The following is a 16,467-nucleotide window of genomic DNA, read 5'->3' on the forward strand; positions in this document are numbered from 1 at the left end:
GCATTCTGCACCATGCACAGCCTTGCTGGCCATGTTCTGGGGAGAGAAAATAGGATTTATTTCATTGTTTTGACTGGTATTTGATGTGCTTTTTCCCGTGGCCTCTTGTCAGATTTCTGTACAATTCTCCACGGTCCTGCGCTCTGCTACTTGCTCTGGGAGTGCGTCGTTTAAAAGATTCATTTTCATGTCCCTGCTTTAGTGGAGGTGACAAAGAAAATCTGACAACACCAGTTCGAAGTACTAAACCACCTCCCTTTTATCCCAGAATAGTCCTGTAGTGCTAAGAAATGGATGATTTGCAACATTTCAGCTCCGTGTTGGCTCCTGCTCAATGGCGCTTCAGAGAGGCTTAATGTCAGTGTTACCTGCTGGATGTTCCCTGATCCCTGTGAGAATGAGCCTGAATCCCATTCCCAGGGGCTCCTGCAGCTCCAAACTACCCAGAGCAACACATTTTGCTGCCAGTAGAGATGGGGGCTGAAGATGAAGTTGGCACATTTCTCCCAAATATGTCCTTGGCAGAGGAAAAGCTCATTCACAGGAGACCTGGGAGCACTGCCCTGGGGCAATGCCCTTCCCTCTCCTGGCTGTGGGGATCCTCTTTAGCAGCCTGTCATGACTGTGGAGCGATTCCAGCATCCAAAATTCAGCAGGGTGAAGTCACAGGCTGTGATTTAAAATGCCAAGTGGGAGCCACAGCTGCTTGGAGATGCTCACTGAAGACTGGGGAATTTTAGGAGGGATTGAGCACTGTCTTTTGGGGGAATTTGGAGGGCACCTGGAGGGTGCAGTCATTGGAAGTGACTTACACCTCCATTTTAGGGGTATAAGGTGAGGCTGCATCACAAATCACAGGACTGGGAAGTCTGAGAATGTTTGGTGCCTGGATTTTTGACTCATTTTGAAAGGAATGCAGACCTGGAGCTGTGTCTGAGCCCTGCCAAAAAAGGGAAAGTTTTTGCAGAATCCTCTTTAATCATAAAATGCTTTCCACTATATTAGCACTTCCAGAGGTCCCAGGCATGCTGCAAACTGCACTTAAAGAAGACTTACAGTCCTAATGCAAAGTAAACTTTATGATCCCAGACTGCAAAGCTGAGGTGCAAACACCCCTTTTACGAGCTGCTGCTGCACATGTCTGCAGGCAGGAAGGAAACATCCATCAAATATTTAATCACAGAGAAATACTTCTGGAGAGGGCCCTGGTTTGGACTGCCCTTGGGGTTCAGTTTTTACTCCGAGTCTTGAGAGATCAGGGCTCTTGTGGTTTTATTTAAACCAGTGAAAAGGCGATGCCACTTCGCCAGACACTGCTACAGGAACACAAATGGTTCACACTGAGTTTCACCTCTTCAGTGCACAGCTTTGGGCCACGGGACACAGGAATAAATAGTTCGGCTCTTTTTGGCACCATTTTGCTGCTGGAAGCACCTGGTTCACATTTACTTTCTCCTCCTCCCAGGAGATCCACCAAGCACATTGTCTGTAACACCACAGCCTCCTATGAAGGCTTTGAGAAGGTGAAGGTGTCTGTGAGAGTGGACAAGGCCAAGATCCATCAGGAGCTGCACTATGAATATGTAGAGGATCCCACCATCCTGAGGATCGAGCCTGAGTGGAGCATCTTCAGGTGAGTATGCCAGGAAAACCCTTCTCCCAACTCCCATGTTTTTTTAAAGGAGAACTGCCCTGATAACTTTGGTCCTTGGTGTAGAAAACTGATTTCCTTGCACTGTGTCCACCAAAAATTTGTGCAGAGAAACTTTCCAGCCAATAAATCCCTCAGGGTGGATTAAAGTGAAATGACACTGAATTATCAGTGTTTGTAAATATATAAATATATATTTATATACATATAATTATATATATAATGATATATATAATTATAGGTATAAATGTATATAATTAAATTATTAAATATATAATATAGGTTTCTATATTATATATAATATTACAATATATATTATATGATATTATAATATATATATACATATATAATAAATTTATATCTATATATGTATAAATATATAACCAACAATTTGGTTTTAGGGGAAAGCAGGTTCACAGCCATTTTGGTTGTTATGGTCTCTAGCAATATGAAAATACAAAAGCCTAAAAATATCACATAAGAAAATGGGTAAGGAAGAAAAGGAAAGGATGAGAGTAGAAAGATTGCGCCACTCACAGGCATCACCAAACATGGTCATTGCAATTTTGATGTCTTAGTTGAAGTGAAGGTCACAGACTGGATCCATCAGATGACAAGGGGCATCCCAAAAAAATTAGGAGCAAAATCCCCAGAGCACAACCTCTGTTGGGTTCATACTCAGGTGGGAACACCCAGCAGGGAGTTTCCCACTGGATGAAGGAAAGCTGTGGATCAGGGACACCTGGATGATGGAATGGGGTGGATCACGAGTTTTTGACACCTTCTAAGTTGACACAGCTGCCTCTTGCACCAGCCCAGCTGGGACCTTTATGTCCCATCACGGCCCAGCAGCAGAGTGAGCACCTTCAGGGGTTCTGTGTGAATGTCCCAGCACTGTCCTGGGCAGGGGAGCTATCACAGCTGAGCTCACTTGATGCCTCAAGGTTTTAGCTTTTTGATTTTTCACATTCTGTGCTGCTTTAGTGTGTGGGGCTGGGTTCATATTATGGGATGGTGAGCTCTCTGCACAGAGCAGGGAGACAGAACAATTCCTGCTCCAGCTGGTACCAAGGACAAATGAGCCAAAGCTCAGCCCAGGAGCACAAACAGCGTGGGCTGCAGAGAGACAAACAAGCAGGGTGGGAGTGCCTGGGCTAAAGCTGGAACGGGACAATGAACTGCAAGGTGCAAATGGAGCAGAGCTGAGCCAAGGGAGAGACCCCGGGAGCGCTCGTGCATTTTGGGACCATTTTGGTTCCTCTTGGCTGCAGCCCTGGCTGGGCTCTTGTGCTGCCCAAGGTGGATCCATGGAGGAGATCCTTTGAACAAATCCCTGCTTTATTCTGTGACTCTGCCCAGTCTCTGCTCTAGCTCAGCCTTCTCAAGGCATCACACTTGATAAGGACAAAGTTCCCACCACCCAGGGTTGGCTCTTTCCTTATCTGCTCCAACACCAGCTGCAGCCTGAGCTGGGCTGAGCTTGCCCCTGGCACCTGGGTGGGTGCTTTGCCCATGGCAGCTTCCCCTGAGTGTTTGAGCCACCAGCATCCCAATGTCTCTTCTAGAATCACATTCTTCTCCCTAGGCCTGGGAGGACTGAACAATTGTATCACATTTATCTCATCCCAAGTTCCCTCTGCACTCCAAATTCTCTTTGTAGGTGTATTTGGGGAGGGGTGGCTTTGGTGATCACAGATGAGCAGCTGCTTCTTTGTGGTTTGCTACAGTGGCCAAAAGCCTTTCCACTATTTTAGCAATATTTAAGCCACGAACCATTTAATTCTCTCACAGTTTGCAAGCTGCAGTTCCTACCTTTCCCACAGCCTTCATGGACTTGAAATTCCCACATTTCCCACAGCCTTCATGGACTTGATGCCTCAGGACTAAGCACTGCCTGTTTCGCCATGGTGCCTGAAAGCCCCAGGGTCTTGTCCTGAGATGAAACACAATGGGATCCCTGCTCCCTGCCCTATCCAAGAGCCTTTCTCCTCGTTAGGGATCCCTTTTTCTCTTCACCCCCTTGATGCTGCATTGGTGAATTCACAGGGTTCACATGAAGGTGCCTGAGAGCAGCGTTTGCCCTGGTTGTGGAAAGCATCAAAGTGATACCCAAACTCTCAGAAGACTGGAGAAATGGCCTCAGGAAAGGAGAAATTGGTCATTAAATGCACTGCTATTTCCTTGAAAAGATACAAAATAAGAAATCTTAGTCTCCCCTCATTCATCCACGGCAGCTCTCTGCTTCCCTGTCAAACTGGACTGATTGGAGTCCCTGGGGATTAGGAGCTAGGGCTGGTAAATCCCCCCACTTCAGCTCCCATCCCAAAGATGTTTTCACAAATCAATTAGTGCCTTTAATTACCGTGAGGGAATTTACTGATTTAGCCGGATTGAGTCTTTGCACATTGGGCTTGAAGCTTTAATGTCAGGATTTTCCATTTGGGGCTTTTATTTCCAGTCAGAGTCCAGGTTATCAGTGAAATGAGAAGTCACTTTATTCCCTTATAAAGTGAGTTCAGTGCTGCTTAAAAAGGTGTAAGATTGACAGCGTAGGAGGGTGAATTTCTGAATATCCCCTGGAAAGCTGCAGCACAGGGATCTTCCTCTTCCTCTTCCTCTTCCTCTTCCTCTTCCTCTTCCTCTCTGGCCTCAGGTGTGGCTGGGAGGTGAGGAGTTCTCCACAGCCTCCTTGCTCCTTGGTTTCTCTGCTGAAGCTGCAAGGCAGAGGAGAAGGAGCAGCCAAGGAGATGCCTCAGGTGTGTTAGCAAAGCTTTGCCCAGCCTGGAGGTGCAAGGATTCTGTGTTCCACAGCTGGATGGATGGGATCTCCCATCCCAAATCCTGGAAAAATGGAAATAAGGCTGAGGTGTTTGTTTAGGGGGTACTGGGTTATTTGTGGGGTGTGTGGCTGCTAGGATGGACGGCGAGGACTGCGCATGTCTCATCACTCATGGAATTAGGCTGGAAAAGACCTCTGAGATAATTGACTCCAATTCTTTACCCAGCACTGACACGTTCACCTCCAAAATGTGTCCCCGGGTGACACATCCACACAGCTTTTGAACTCTTCCAGGCATGATTTGAGCATTTCCAGGGATGAAGCAGTGTTGGGTATAACTTCTCCCCTTTGTTTTCTTCATCTGAAATCAGGAAGCATCACCTTGAGCATTTTTAACCAGACCTACACAATTTCATCCTCTTTCTTAAGCACTTTTGAGTCATTCCAAAGGGGTACAACCTTGGAGAGAGAAGATGGAATATCCAGGCTTACCACGGGGGTTTGGGGTGTCAGGGACAGTTTTAGGTGCTGTAACTGTGGGGCTGAGCTGTTCCCAGGGAGAGATGATTGCCACTAAACCAGCTTTGCAAAACCAGTGAATGAATGTACCAAGCCTGGCTTAAAACCTTTATTTTTCAAGACAATAAAGAAAAGATTACTGCTAATTTATTTCCATAGCCAAAAAAAAAAAAAGTCACGCTGGTCTGGCAAGTAAATAAAATTTTACGAGGCTCCAATAATACTTTTGATCTGAGTTTGATTTGAGTTTCTTCCAGCAATTACCTGAGTCTGCAGGCAGAAAATGATATTCAGGGTCTTTGGGGGCAATAAACTGGTAAATTCTGAGGGCTTTTGGCACCTCTGTTATTTTGCTGGGCAGCAGCAGGTCTCCAGGCTCTGCTCCCACCTGGCTGAGCATCCAGATGCAGGCACAAATGCCAATGGCTGGTGATTTTCAAGGCAAGAAGCAGTTTTATTTCCTTTATTTTCAAGCCAGAGAGGTTTGGGGGTGATTCTAAGTCTTCAGCAAACAAAAAAAAACTGCTTTACCTTTTTTCTTTCCTCTCTCTGATCAGGTGCTATGGCTGTGTTTATTACCTGTGGTCTAAGCCTGCAGGGTCAGATTCCAACCCAAACACAGGATTTTTAACTCATGGGTTTAAAACTGTGTGCACAGATTTGGTTGATTAAATAAAAGGATTTGTCTTTATATAGACACACATACCTGTAGGTGTGTTCACACAGTGGATTTCTGTGGAACATGTAGAACTTTCAGCCAAGTAAAGATATAAAATCCCTTCTAGTTTGAATCAGCAGGGATTAATTACATTAGTAATTATAATATTATTAATTTATATAATAATAGAAATAAAATTATAATTCTATTATCAATATAAAGGCTCAGCCAAAATTCAGAAGATCCAGGACAGTGGTGAAAGAACAATTTGGTTTATACACTTCTGGGTTTTGAAGAATTCTCTCTGGATGATGTCAGGAATCTTTACAGGGAAGATGAATTTTGGAGAGAGGATATTTTTTTCTGTAAAGCAGGGAAGGTCTCTTTTAAGATGTATGCCTTCATCAGGATCCCTTGTGCATTCAAAAAAAACTTATCCAGATCTTATGGAAACAGCAAAATGTGGGTTTGCCCTGTAAAATTTCCCATTAGCAATTTCCTGTCATAGCTGATACTTCAGAGAGAAAAAAACTTAAGACACTCTGCCGAACTCAAGGTCAAATATTTCCCTAACCATGGACCAGCCCAGCCCTTGAGTGAAAGATCATGAGGAGCCTCCCAGAGAAGCGTCCCACAGGTATCTATCTGCTGGGAGATGTGTTTGTGCCAACTCTCTCTGGATAAACCCAAAAACTGTTTGGTTCATTGTGGGGGTCCCAGTTGTTGGTTTCTCTGGGTCTGGATTGAAGGCACTTGAGATGGCAGTTCATGTTCAGACTCAGGTATTTATTATTTCTTATCCATAAAAGAGTCTCACTACTGTGAGCTTGGCAGCTTTTCATTAGAAGGCACAAAATGGCCAACAATCTCTTGTTACAAGGTCTTTTAAGACTAAACTAACCAATTAAAAGCTGACACCTGGATTATTTCCCCTTTTAACCCAATAACTGATCCCAAAGAGCCCACAATGTGGGCTTTTCTGCCCAATTACAAAATGCCACCCAAACCCAAGAAGAAGGAGGAAGAAGAAGCATGAAGAAGAAACCCAGGATGACACCCTGTGCCCTCCATCTTGCTCCCATCCACAACATACTAAAAATCCCAAAACCTAAATTTCCCACCAAGTGAAACACCTACACTGCTCTCTGTAATCCATTTCACACTTTTGTGGATTCCAGTCTATCTTGAAGTTTAGGAAACTTTCCCCATGAATGAGGGTCAGAGTCAGTGCTGCCCTGTGGGTCAGGGCACCCCAGAGCAGACAGGAAAAATTCCCAGTGCCCTGGGTTTCCACAGTTCATCAGTGTGGGTGCCACTGGAGGGGCTGGAGCAGAGCTCACCCAAACCTGGCAGCTCTTCTGTGTGTGTTTGCATTCACTCCTGCCTCCCCAGCTCATTAATAATGGAAGATAAATCAGGAACACTGCAAACAAAGGTCAGAAATGAGGGAGATTTGCTGCCTTCTTCCTCCCAGGGTGTTTATTCTCTGGTGTTTTCTCATTTATAATGCACATGCCTCACCTTTCCTGTGCGTGCAGCTTTACCTGGGGGCAGGAAAGGGATTCTGAGCTTTCTTCTCACAACCCCATTGATTTCCTTATGGCCTCCCCTTCCCAGCAGGAAATAAACTGCATCCTGGACAGTTTCCAAAGGAAGTTATGGAGGCAGGTGCTGAAACTGCTGAGAGCACTCCTCACCCTGGGAAACCCTCAGAGATGAGGCTGTGTGCTGATGGCATTTCCTTGTCCTGTCCTGGCTGTGTGAGCCCTGACAGGGGAAGGTTTTGCTTTCTTGGACGACTCTTCTTTCATCCCTGAATCACTCTGCCCCCACCTCCTGCTGTACCAACCTCTGATAGATCAGAGCTGCTTTAATTTGGGATGGCCAAAGCTGCCTGTGGTGAACCCTCCTCCTTAATGTGGTGCTCAGAGCCAGCCCGGTGAAGCCTGGGAATGGTCCTTTGCAGTTTCCTCCCCCTGCATTCCCTGCAGTCCCACAGTTGCTGGCTGCAGCTGGAGGAGGCAGGGGAAAGGGGAGAAGAGTGTTTCTGAGACCTGTTTCCTTGTGGTGACACGGACTGCAGGGAGTGAGGAGGGCTCCAAACACATCTCCCCATAAAAGTGAGAAAATCCAGCAGATATCTGTCTGTGGTGGTTTTTTGTAGGGCTTTTGAAGCTCCCCTGATGGGGAAAAACTTCTTTTTAACAGTTCTGTGTTAGGATTAACAGACGTACAAGACTTTTTCTAGTCTTAAGTTGTTTATTTTTATCTTATCAGAAGTTTGGTACATTGTTTGTAGTAGACAGTGCACAAGAAAGTACAGTAAAAATAGTTACAAAAGGGAAAAGTACAGTAAAAATAGTTAGTAAAATAGTAAAGATAGTTTTAAGGTCCTTTAAAGCAGTTTTATCTAATAAACTCTTAAAATGTGCTTTATTTCTACCTTTCTACTAATAACTAATCTTTTATCTATTTATATATCTTCTACACTACAAATTCTCACAACTAATCAATTTATGCTACTAACACTATATTAAAAAAAATCAAACGACACTTAAAATCTTCTATCTTATCTCCTATCTACTTCTATACTAAAATCCTAAAACTCTAAAATTTTCACCCTATAACAAACTACACTAATATCTATTTTACACACTTATAAATTCTAATCCATCCTAAAGTCTTAAAAACCTTCTCCATAAACAAAAATTAAAACAAATATTTCCCAAAAAATCAAAAACACTCAAACAAAAATATTCCTGATACCCTCAATTCCAACACCTGTGGGCTGTGGCTTGTGGGAGTTGGCTTTCTCAAGAAATTGGCCTTTGAGCAAGAGGGACACAGAAACTGGGAATCTCTGTTCGTGTTGGATCCTGATCTGCCTGGGCCACCACATGGAAACCAGGCTGATGCGCACCAAAGCTGAAGATTTTGGCTCAATTTCTTCAATTGCTGCAGGACTGGGTTCCCTGGTGGCACCAAAGTGCTCACTGAAGTGACATTGTCATGTTCAGGGTGAGGTGTGATAGCAGGTTAGATATGGGGCTGTAGACCTCAACCCCAAATGCTCGAGAGCTGTTTCCATGGGACTGTGTCGGTGAGGGCTTTTTGGGTTGGGCACTGGAACAGCTCCCCAGGGAATGGTCATGGCCCCGAGGCTGCCGGAGCTCCAGGAGTGTTTGAACACCACTCCCAGGGATGAGCAGGGTGGGATTGTTGGGCTGTCTGTGCAGGGCCAGGAGTTGGACTGGATGATTGTGAGTTCCAATTCAGGATATTTTATAATTTTGTGACTGACTGAGGTGATATAGGACATACAGCCTGTGGACCATTTAAATACCTTGCGTTAAATCTTGACTGTTCTTCTCATGCCCAAGGCTTGTGATTGCTGAATCCTGACAATGAGAACCACCCAGATGTGGTATTCACATTCTCTGAACAGAGAGAGACACAATTCTCTCCCCTAGCATTTTTCCTGGAGAAAGCAATGAGAAGCTCAGAGAAGAAGAGAAAACAATGGTTATCTCTACTTGCTGCTCCTGTTGTTTGGCACATGTGGAATGTATTATGGAGATTGTTTACGGAGAGTGATTTGTTAATTAGACTCTGCTGATGGTTGTTTAGATTGATTGACCAATTGGGTCAAAGCTGTGTCATGACTGTCTGCAGACAGGTTTTTCTTTAGTATTTTTTTAGTATAGTATCTTTTTAGTATCATTTCAATATAGTATTAGTGTAATATAACCTAGCTCAATAAAGCAATTGTTCAACCTTCTGAAATCATAGAGTCAGAACACATTATTCCCTACATTGGGGTTGCCCTGCATTGATGCCCAGAGGCTGCCTGACATGGCAGTTTCAGCAAGCAGTTCTCTTTACTTATTTCTCCCCTTATGAATGAATGAAAACTTATTTGTTTTGGTTTTCCTTCCCTCTCTGTGGGACCACGAGACATGATCAGACACTTTGCAACCAACATTTAGGATCACCCATTTCTGGTGTGATGAGTTCTGACATCTATTACCTGGGTTCATTCTTTAATTCCATTTCTTATTCTCCAGTGGCAACACTCCCATTGCTGTGTGGGGAACTCACCTGGACCTCATCCAAAACCCCCAGATCCGGGCAAAGCATGGTGGGAAGGAGCATGTCAATGTGAGTATGACTGCAGAACTGGGGAGGGGACATGCCACGGTGGGGACAGGGGCTGGCTGACAGCTCTGGAGCTTGAAATCTCCTACTGCAGCCCAAAAAAGAGGGCATGATTTGTTTCCAGAAATATTACCCCACCCCTGAAGGACTCACACATAAAAAAAGAAAGTTTTTGGCAGAGCTGGAACAAAACTTCAGGGTCTTCTGAGACCTTCACCTTTGTCTGTGTTTCTCCAGCTTGCTGGGATTCATTTCAGGTAACCTGATACCCAAAATGGAATCCTGAGCACAACTGAGCATGCACTGCACAAACACTTTTGGAAAAATGACCAGAGTGTGAGACCTAATTGCAAGGTTGTGGTGAGGTTTTTGACTAATCTGTGCTGTGCAAAAAATGAGGCAAGAAGCCTCTATGTCTAGAGGGGAAAAAAAAGTCAGGGAAAGATCCTGATGCTAGCAACAGAGGCTGAGCTCTTTGAAGAGGCACAGGAGGCCCTGTTGAAGTGCAAACTGCTCCACACACCTGCCCCAGCAAGGCTTTCCTAACCCCTGCCCAGCCCTGATTGTGTGATGGGGGATAAGAATAACCCATGGGAGTCTGCTCCTCCCTCTCCCTGAGAGCCATCTGCCCACCAGGAAGGGTGGGGGCATTTCCCATAAACACTCCTTGGTTTGGGTCTCTTTCCCCAGAACTGTGAGGTGCAGCACAGAGATGACCTGCCAGGGTCCCTATTCCCATAAACACTCCTGGTTTTGGGTCTCTTTCCCCAGAACTGTGAGGTGCAGAACAGCACAGAGATGACCTGCCAGGCCCCAGCTCTGGCTGTGGACCCCAACCACCAGTCTGAGCTCGCCGAGCGCCCGGAGGAGTTTGGCTTCATCCTTGACAACGTGCAGTCCCTGCTGATCCTCAACAAAACCAACTTCACCTACTACCCCAACCCCATCTTTGAGGTTTTCAATCCCTCAGGGATCCTGGAGCTGAAGCCTGGAAGTCCCATCATCCTGAAGGTGAGATGGGGATGAAGGACTGGGCTGAAATTCTGCTTCTTGCCTCTCTGTGCCTGCCAGCCATAAAATCACCCCCATAATTCATCCTGATTGCACCCCAAAAATTTCCTCTATTCCTTGCCCTTTATGGAACCATATCAGAGTCACCATCAGCAAACACCAAGCACTGCCCACACCCATAACTAAAAATTAAAACCTCCTGTGTGCAGCCTCAATTTGTACCCATGGCTGTTCACCAGAGAACATCTACCCTTGCAATGTGGCTGACAGTGAAATACCCAACTCTGTTTCATTTCTTGTTCATTCCAGACCTTCCTCTCCCCCTTGTTTTAACCCAAACCAGTCCCTTGCAATTTCTGTAAACTTCACAGCAGTACAGAGAAGGAATTTTATGATGCAGCATTTCTGTATCACTCTTCTTACACCATGAATATGCAAAGGAGTTCTTTACCTGCAGATGATTTTTGCATGTTTTGGAAAGGGGTCTGACTTGCTTGCCTGCCTATGTTTAGTGAGGGCTTGGTTGTGCAGGACTTAGATGGAACATTTCCCACTCAGCTGCAGAGAGGGAGGAGCAGGACAGGCCATTGTGACTGCTTTGAGTCTGTGACCACTCATGCTGTTCTCTGCGTGAGTTTCTAAATTGGCTTTTCCTCTCTGTGTGAGCAAATGGCGAGCTACAAATGTCATAATAGAATCATATTTAGCTTGGAAGGGACCTTAAAGACCATCTCATTCCAACCCCCTGCCATGGGCAGGGACACTTTCCATTAGACCAGGCTGCTCCAAGCCCCATCCATCCAACCTGGCCCGGAGCAGTGTCAGTGATCCTGTCAAATGCAATATCAACACTTGTATGCCAGGAATGAACCAGAGGGGGAAAAAAAGCTCTTTCCTGATGTTTATTTGGTTATTTTGGTAATGGAAGGTGTGATGTTCCTTTCTGTGCAGGGCAGGAATCTGATCCCACCGGTGGCAGGAGGCAATGCCAGGCTGAACTACACGGTTCTGGTGGGGGAGAAGCCCTGTGCAGTGACCGTGTCGGACGTGCAGCTCCTCTGTGAGTCCCCAAACCTCATTGGGAGGCACAAGGTGATGGTAAGTGATGCCTGACCCTCAGCCCCCTCTCCCTGCGTGGCCTGGGAGGGCACAGCAGAGCTGAAGAGCTGGCAGAGGGCTCCAAGGGGTTTGCATCACTGTTTGACTTCCCAGAAACATCCTTCCCAGGGCCCCTTTTTGGTGTAATATTCTCATCAAGGGTAGCTTGGAGAAGTAGAACAGTGGAAAAGTGACCTGGAGGTCTTTGTGGACAGTGAGACACCTTTCATGATCAAACCCCAGTGGGAGAGTTTCCCTCCCTTCTGTTTTTGTATGGGCTGTATGAACCCTGGATTCTCACGTGAGATCACATGTAACATGTTCCTACATTAAATTGTTTAATTCAGCACAGTCCCCATCACTCTGTTGACAGGATGGTGACTAAAGTTTGCCTTTATGTAGGAGATTAAAAAAAAACCAAAAACAAGCAGGATGTGGATAATAGTGTGACTGGAATTCAGAGTTTTGACTTCTATAAAACTTAGTGTGCTCCTACAAATCCTCCCTGTAACCTGTGAAGAATGGACCTGGTGATTACATCAGAGGGAGCTTCTCTTCCTCTCACTGTTTATTTATTTACTCCTTTTTTTTTTTACTTTCCTCTCAATAATTTGAAATCCTTGATGCTGGTGCTTGATAAAACTCGTATCAGCAAACACCCTGGAGTTGTACCAAGCTGTGGGTGGGAACAACAAAAGCTGACAACTGACATCAGTGTTTCTCATTCCTTGTGAACAACTGTTCTTCTGTTGTGCCTCCCAAAGCTGTATCTGTCACATATTAATTTATTTATTTCAGTGCAATGAGAGTCAGAGAGTTTGATCTTTAAAAAGATTTTTCTGGGAACTTTAAGGAAGCAGAGCTCATGATGACCATTTTGGGTCTTGTTTGTGGCTGCTGCTGGGATCCCTTGTAGTGGCTACTTAATTTCCCTGTGCCAAAGTTTGTCATTTGGAAAACAGAGGCAATAATCCTCTCCAGCCATGCAAATACACCATGACTCTCGATTCATTGCAAAGCACATTAAGACTCTCCAAGAAGAGCAATAATGAAGTGAGAGATTTTCTCTGTGTGAAAACCAAAGCTTTTGAGCACGACAATAAATGTTCCCTGTCATTTTCATGGATATGATTAAACATATGGTTAGTCAGTAGACGGACAAAGCCAATCCTGGGGAGACAAAACTGAAAGCCAGGTGAGCAATAATCAACCCCTGGGGATCCAGGATGATGGACATCTGGCCAGGCTGCACTAATTGGGAGGACTTCCCTGCTCCTGCAGCTTTGGATAGTTTAAGGGAAGCCAGAGATTAAAAAAACAATCCCTTTTTGAGGATGCTGGTCAAACAAGGGATACTGCTGGGAAACTGGGAAGATGATGGAGGTGCTCAAGGATGGACTTCGCATCTGGAACCAGGCCTGGGAAATGCCTCCTCCAGCATGGCACAGCATCTCTGCTGCTCAGGCTGGGACCACGTTTCACACAAACTGATACCTCAGGTTTTAGCTTTTATATTTTTCAGGTTCTGTGCTGCTTCAGTGTGCAGTTCTGAGCTTCACATTGAGGGGTGGTGAGCTCGCTGCACAGAGCAGGGAGACAAAACAATTCCAGCTGGGACCAAGGACAAATGACCCAAACCTCAGGCCAGGAGTACAAACAGCGTGGGCTGGAGAGAGACAAACAAGCAGGGTGGGAGTGCCTGGGCTAAAGCTGGAACGGGACAATGAACTGCAAGGTGCCAATGGAGCAGAGCTGAGCCAAGGGAGAGACCCCGGGAGCGCTCGTGCATTTTGGGACCATTTTGGTTCCTCTTGGCTGCAGCCCTGGCTGGGCTCTTGTGCTGCCCAAGGTGAATCCATTGAGGGCTTTGAATAAATCCTTGCTTTATTCTTTAACTCCATCTGTTCTAGCTCAGCCTTCTCAAGGCATCAAATCATCTCTTTGATGCCCCAGGATAACTGATAGAAGTCCCTCCTCCTGATTTTGCCCAAGATTACTCTCTGACCTTGAGGAAATTGTTGAACAAACCATTTCTTGCAAAGTGAGGTGGCACAAGCTGGAAGGGAGCCATGGGAGTGAATCAACTGGTGCAACACAGAGATTATTTCTAAGTGAAGGAGTAGTGGCAAGGACACACGTTGATGTCAACACGCCTTTGATCTGTCTTCTTTTGAGCTGTCTTTTACACAATGACAGAGTTAAGTATTTGAAAAAAATAGCAGAGAAATAAAAGGCCTGGGCGATGGTTAAAAAGATTGACTAAAACTCGGAGGCAAGTTTTTCCAAGGAAAAGAAAGAGATGTGAGGAAGATCCACGAGTGGCTACACCAGAAAAGGTCTGCAGGGAAGATGTGGAATACATCTGGAGGTTTGCTGGTTTCTGACACAGCCTGGAAAATACACCAGACTCTGTATACTGAATGGAGAGATGGTCAAATGCAGCAGCTGAAGGTCAGGGTGTGATTCATCTTATCCTTAGAGGGATAATTTTATTTGGCCAAATTTGCACCAGGAAAGACACTCCTTCAGAACTGCTGAACTCCTTCAGGTGGCCACTAAGACTTCATTGGAGAAAACCAGGCTCTGACAGAGCCCATTTAGAACATTTAGTCTAATTTAGGACAAATTTATGATTTACGGTCTTTAAAAATGGCCAGACTGTTGTTCTTTTGTGGGCTTTTGTCAGTCTTCTGGAAGGTAAAGATAGCTTCCTCCAGAACCATTTGGTGGATTAAGAAGTAAAGCAGAGCTGTATGTGCATATTTTCTTGTGCTTCTTTTAAAAGCTCACAATAACACTGCAGCCTCGTAGGCCTTCTTCTTCAAGAGCCAGATTCCCTCAGATCATGGCAGCTTCACTTGTGGATTGTGAGACCTTCCCAGTGATGAAACCACCTTTTGAAGGGGAACACACTGGGCCTGACTTTGAACACCTGCTTTTTTTGGAGCTTAGATCCCCTTTTCATGAATGGAGAGAAATGGGAACTTCCACTCAATGAAACGCCTCATCCCAATGTCAAAGGTGTCGGGAGCAGCTCACATAAATCACATACTGAAAGTGTTTTTTCTCTTTGTTGGCTCTGGAATCGTGCTGCAGCGTCGAACTCGGATGTGCACGTGGAATATTTGGTGAGAGAAATCCCACCCATGGAGACGGGCTGTTCTTCCAGCTTTGAGGATGGATCTGCACCGGGATTTGGGATTGAGGGTATTTGAGCCTAGTCTGATATTCCTTGAATGGACTTGTCTGACTGTAGGGCTTGGAGAAAGAGAAAATCAAAAGGAATTAAGCTGTTTATTGATATTTATTAATCCATTGAAAGGAAGGAAAGCGTGCGAGCTGTGAGAAAATTTTGGGACAGTGGTCTAGGGCAAAAGGGAGCAACCTCCAGTGCGTGGACTAGGATGTGATTTTGGCAGTTTGCCTTCTCAGTTGAGCAGGCCACATTCCAACAACAAAACTCAGGATTTATACATGAGTTGGATCTTGTATCTTGAAATAGATGGGAAAACTCATTATTGCTGCATCCCCAACTGTGTTCCTGAGGTTCCTTAGCCACTGAAAATGCTCTACAAGCCATCAGTGTCATGGTAGCAATTGGTCATCTTGAAACTATTACCTGAACAGATGAGTTTAGGATTAGTTTTGTTTTTCATTGTGGACATTTCATCTCTCCAGACCCCATCCCAAAATGACATGAGAGGGCCCTGTGGATGGAAATTAGATGTTTTCAGACATTCACTTTGGTCTTGTTCATGACATAAGGGTTGTAGTTGTGTCTCTTTGGCCACTGAGGAGCTGCCTACGCCTGGTGGTAGAGCAAAACAACCTTCTTCCCTGGGCTGCAATAACTTCTAGAAGATGATGAAGTCACTGAGATTCATCTCTCAGAAAGGGTTGGGGTGGAGAGCACCTGGGAAGATTAATTAATTCATGACTCTGCTGTGTAGTCCCTTCTGCTGGCTCCAGCTGGGCCGGTTTCTTCCTCCTGCAGCCTAGAGAGGAAAGCTGAGTGGGTGCCTGAGCTGAGATGGGGGAAGCCCTGGGATTACTAAGTGTCCAGGCAGGCTGGAGATTAACTGAGAGCCAGTGGGATGCAGGACAAGACTGAACACCAGGCTGGGGTGTGGGGGAGAAACCTGAGGAAATGTGAGGGAGGACTCTTCACAGGGGAGGAAGAAAACAGTTTAATTCCACACTGCAGTGGTCCCAGGTGCAATGGGAGTAGGAAACAGTCAGCCCTGGGTCTTAATTGCATTTCTGCCTGGCAGCAGGAGTTTGCCCTTTGTGCAGGGCCAGCTGTGCCTCTCTGTGACACAGCTCAGCTGGGGTGAAGTGATGGAGCTCATCATCCTTCAAGCTCTTTGCATGGCATCTTCCCAGCTTTCTGCTGGCCTACAGCCAGCATTCCCAAATCACAACACAGCCCTAGAAGCCTTCAGGCCAGTCAGCAAAGCTTTCCTCCCACCACTCAAGCTTTGCCTACTCTACAAATAGCTTTGAACAGCCTTGCAGTGGCCTGAAGCCAGAGGTGTCCAGTGGGATTCCTGCTGGAAGAGGTGTTCATGTTGTAAAAAAGGGCTCTAAGGGACTTGC

The 16,467-nt window shown here is 45.5% G+C and overlaps 1 protein-coding gene across 3 annotated transcripts in view; it reads left to right on the forward strand.

The window, feature by feature from the left end:
- The window catches only part of PLXNA4 (plexin A4), a 459,202-nt gene that overhangs the window by 390,234 nt on the left and 52,501 nt on the right, over positions 1 to 16,467 (forward strand). For all 3 annotated transcript variants that reach the window (XM_038153056.1, XM_038153057.1, XM_038153055.1), the window contains exons 16-19: positions 1,466 to 1,633; positions 9,672 to 9,765; positions 10,534 to 10,773; positions 11,725 to 11,871. In XM_038153056.1, coding sequence (XP_038008984.1) covers positions 1,466 to 1,633; positions 9,672 to 9,765; positions 10,534 to 10,773; positions 11,725 to 11,871 — 649 coding nt within the window. The remainder of the gene's footprint in view (positions 1 to 1,465; positions 1,634 to 9,671; positions 9,766 to 10,533; positions 10,774 to 11,724; positions 11,872 to 16,467) is intronic.

The sequence above is a fragment of the Motacilla alba genome, chromosome 1A, assembly GCF_015832195.1.
Source record: "Motacilla alba alba isolate MOTALB_02 chromosome 1A, Motacilla_alba_V1.0_pri, whole genome shotgun sequence".
Taxonomy (NCBI): domain Eukaryota; kingdom Metazoa; phylum Chordata; class Aves; order Passeriformes; family Motacillidae; genus Motacilla; species Motacilla alba.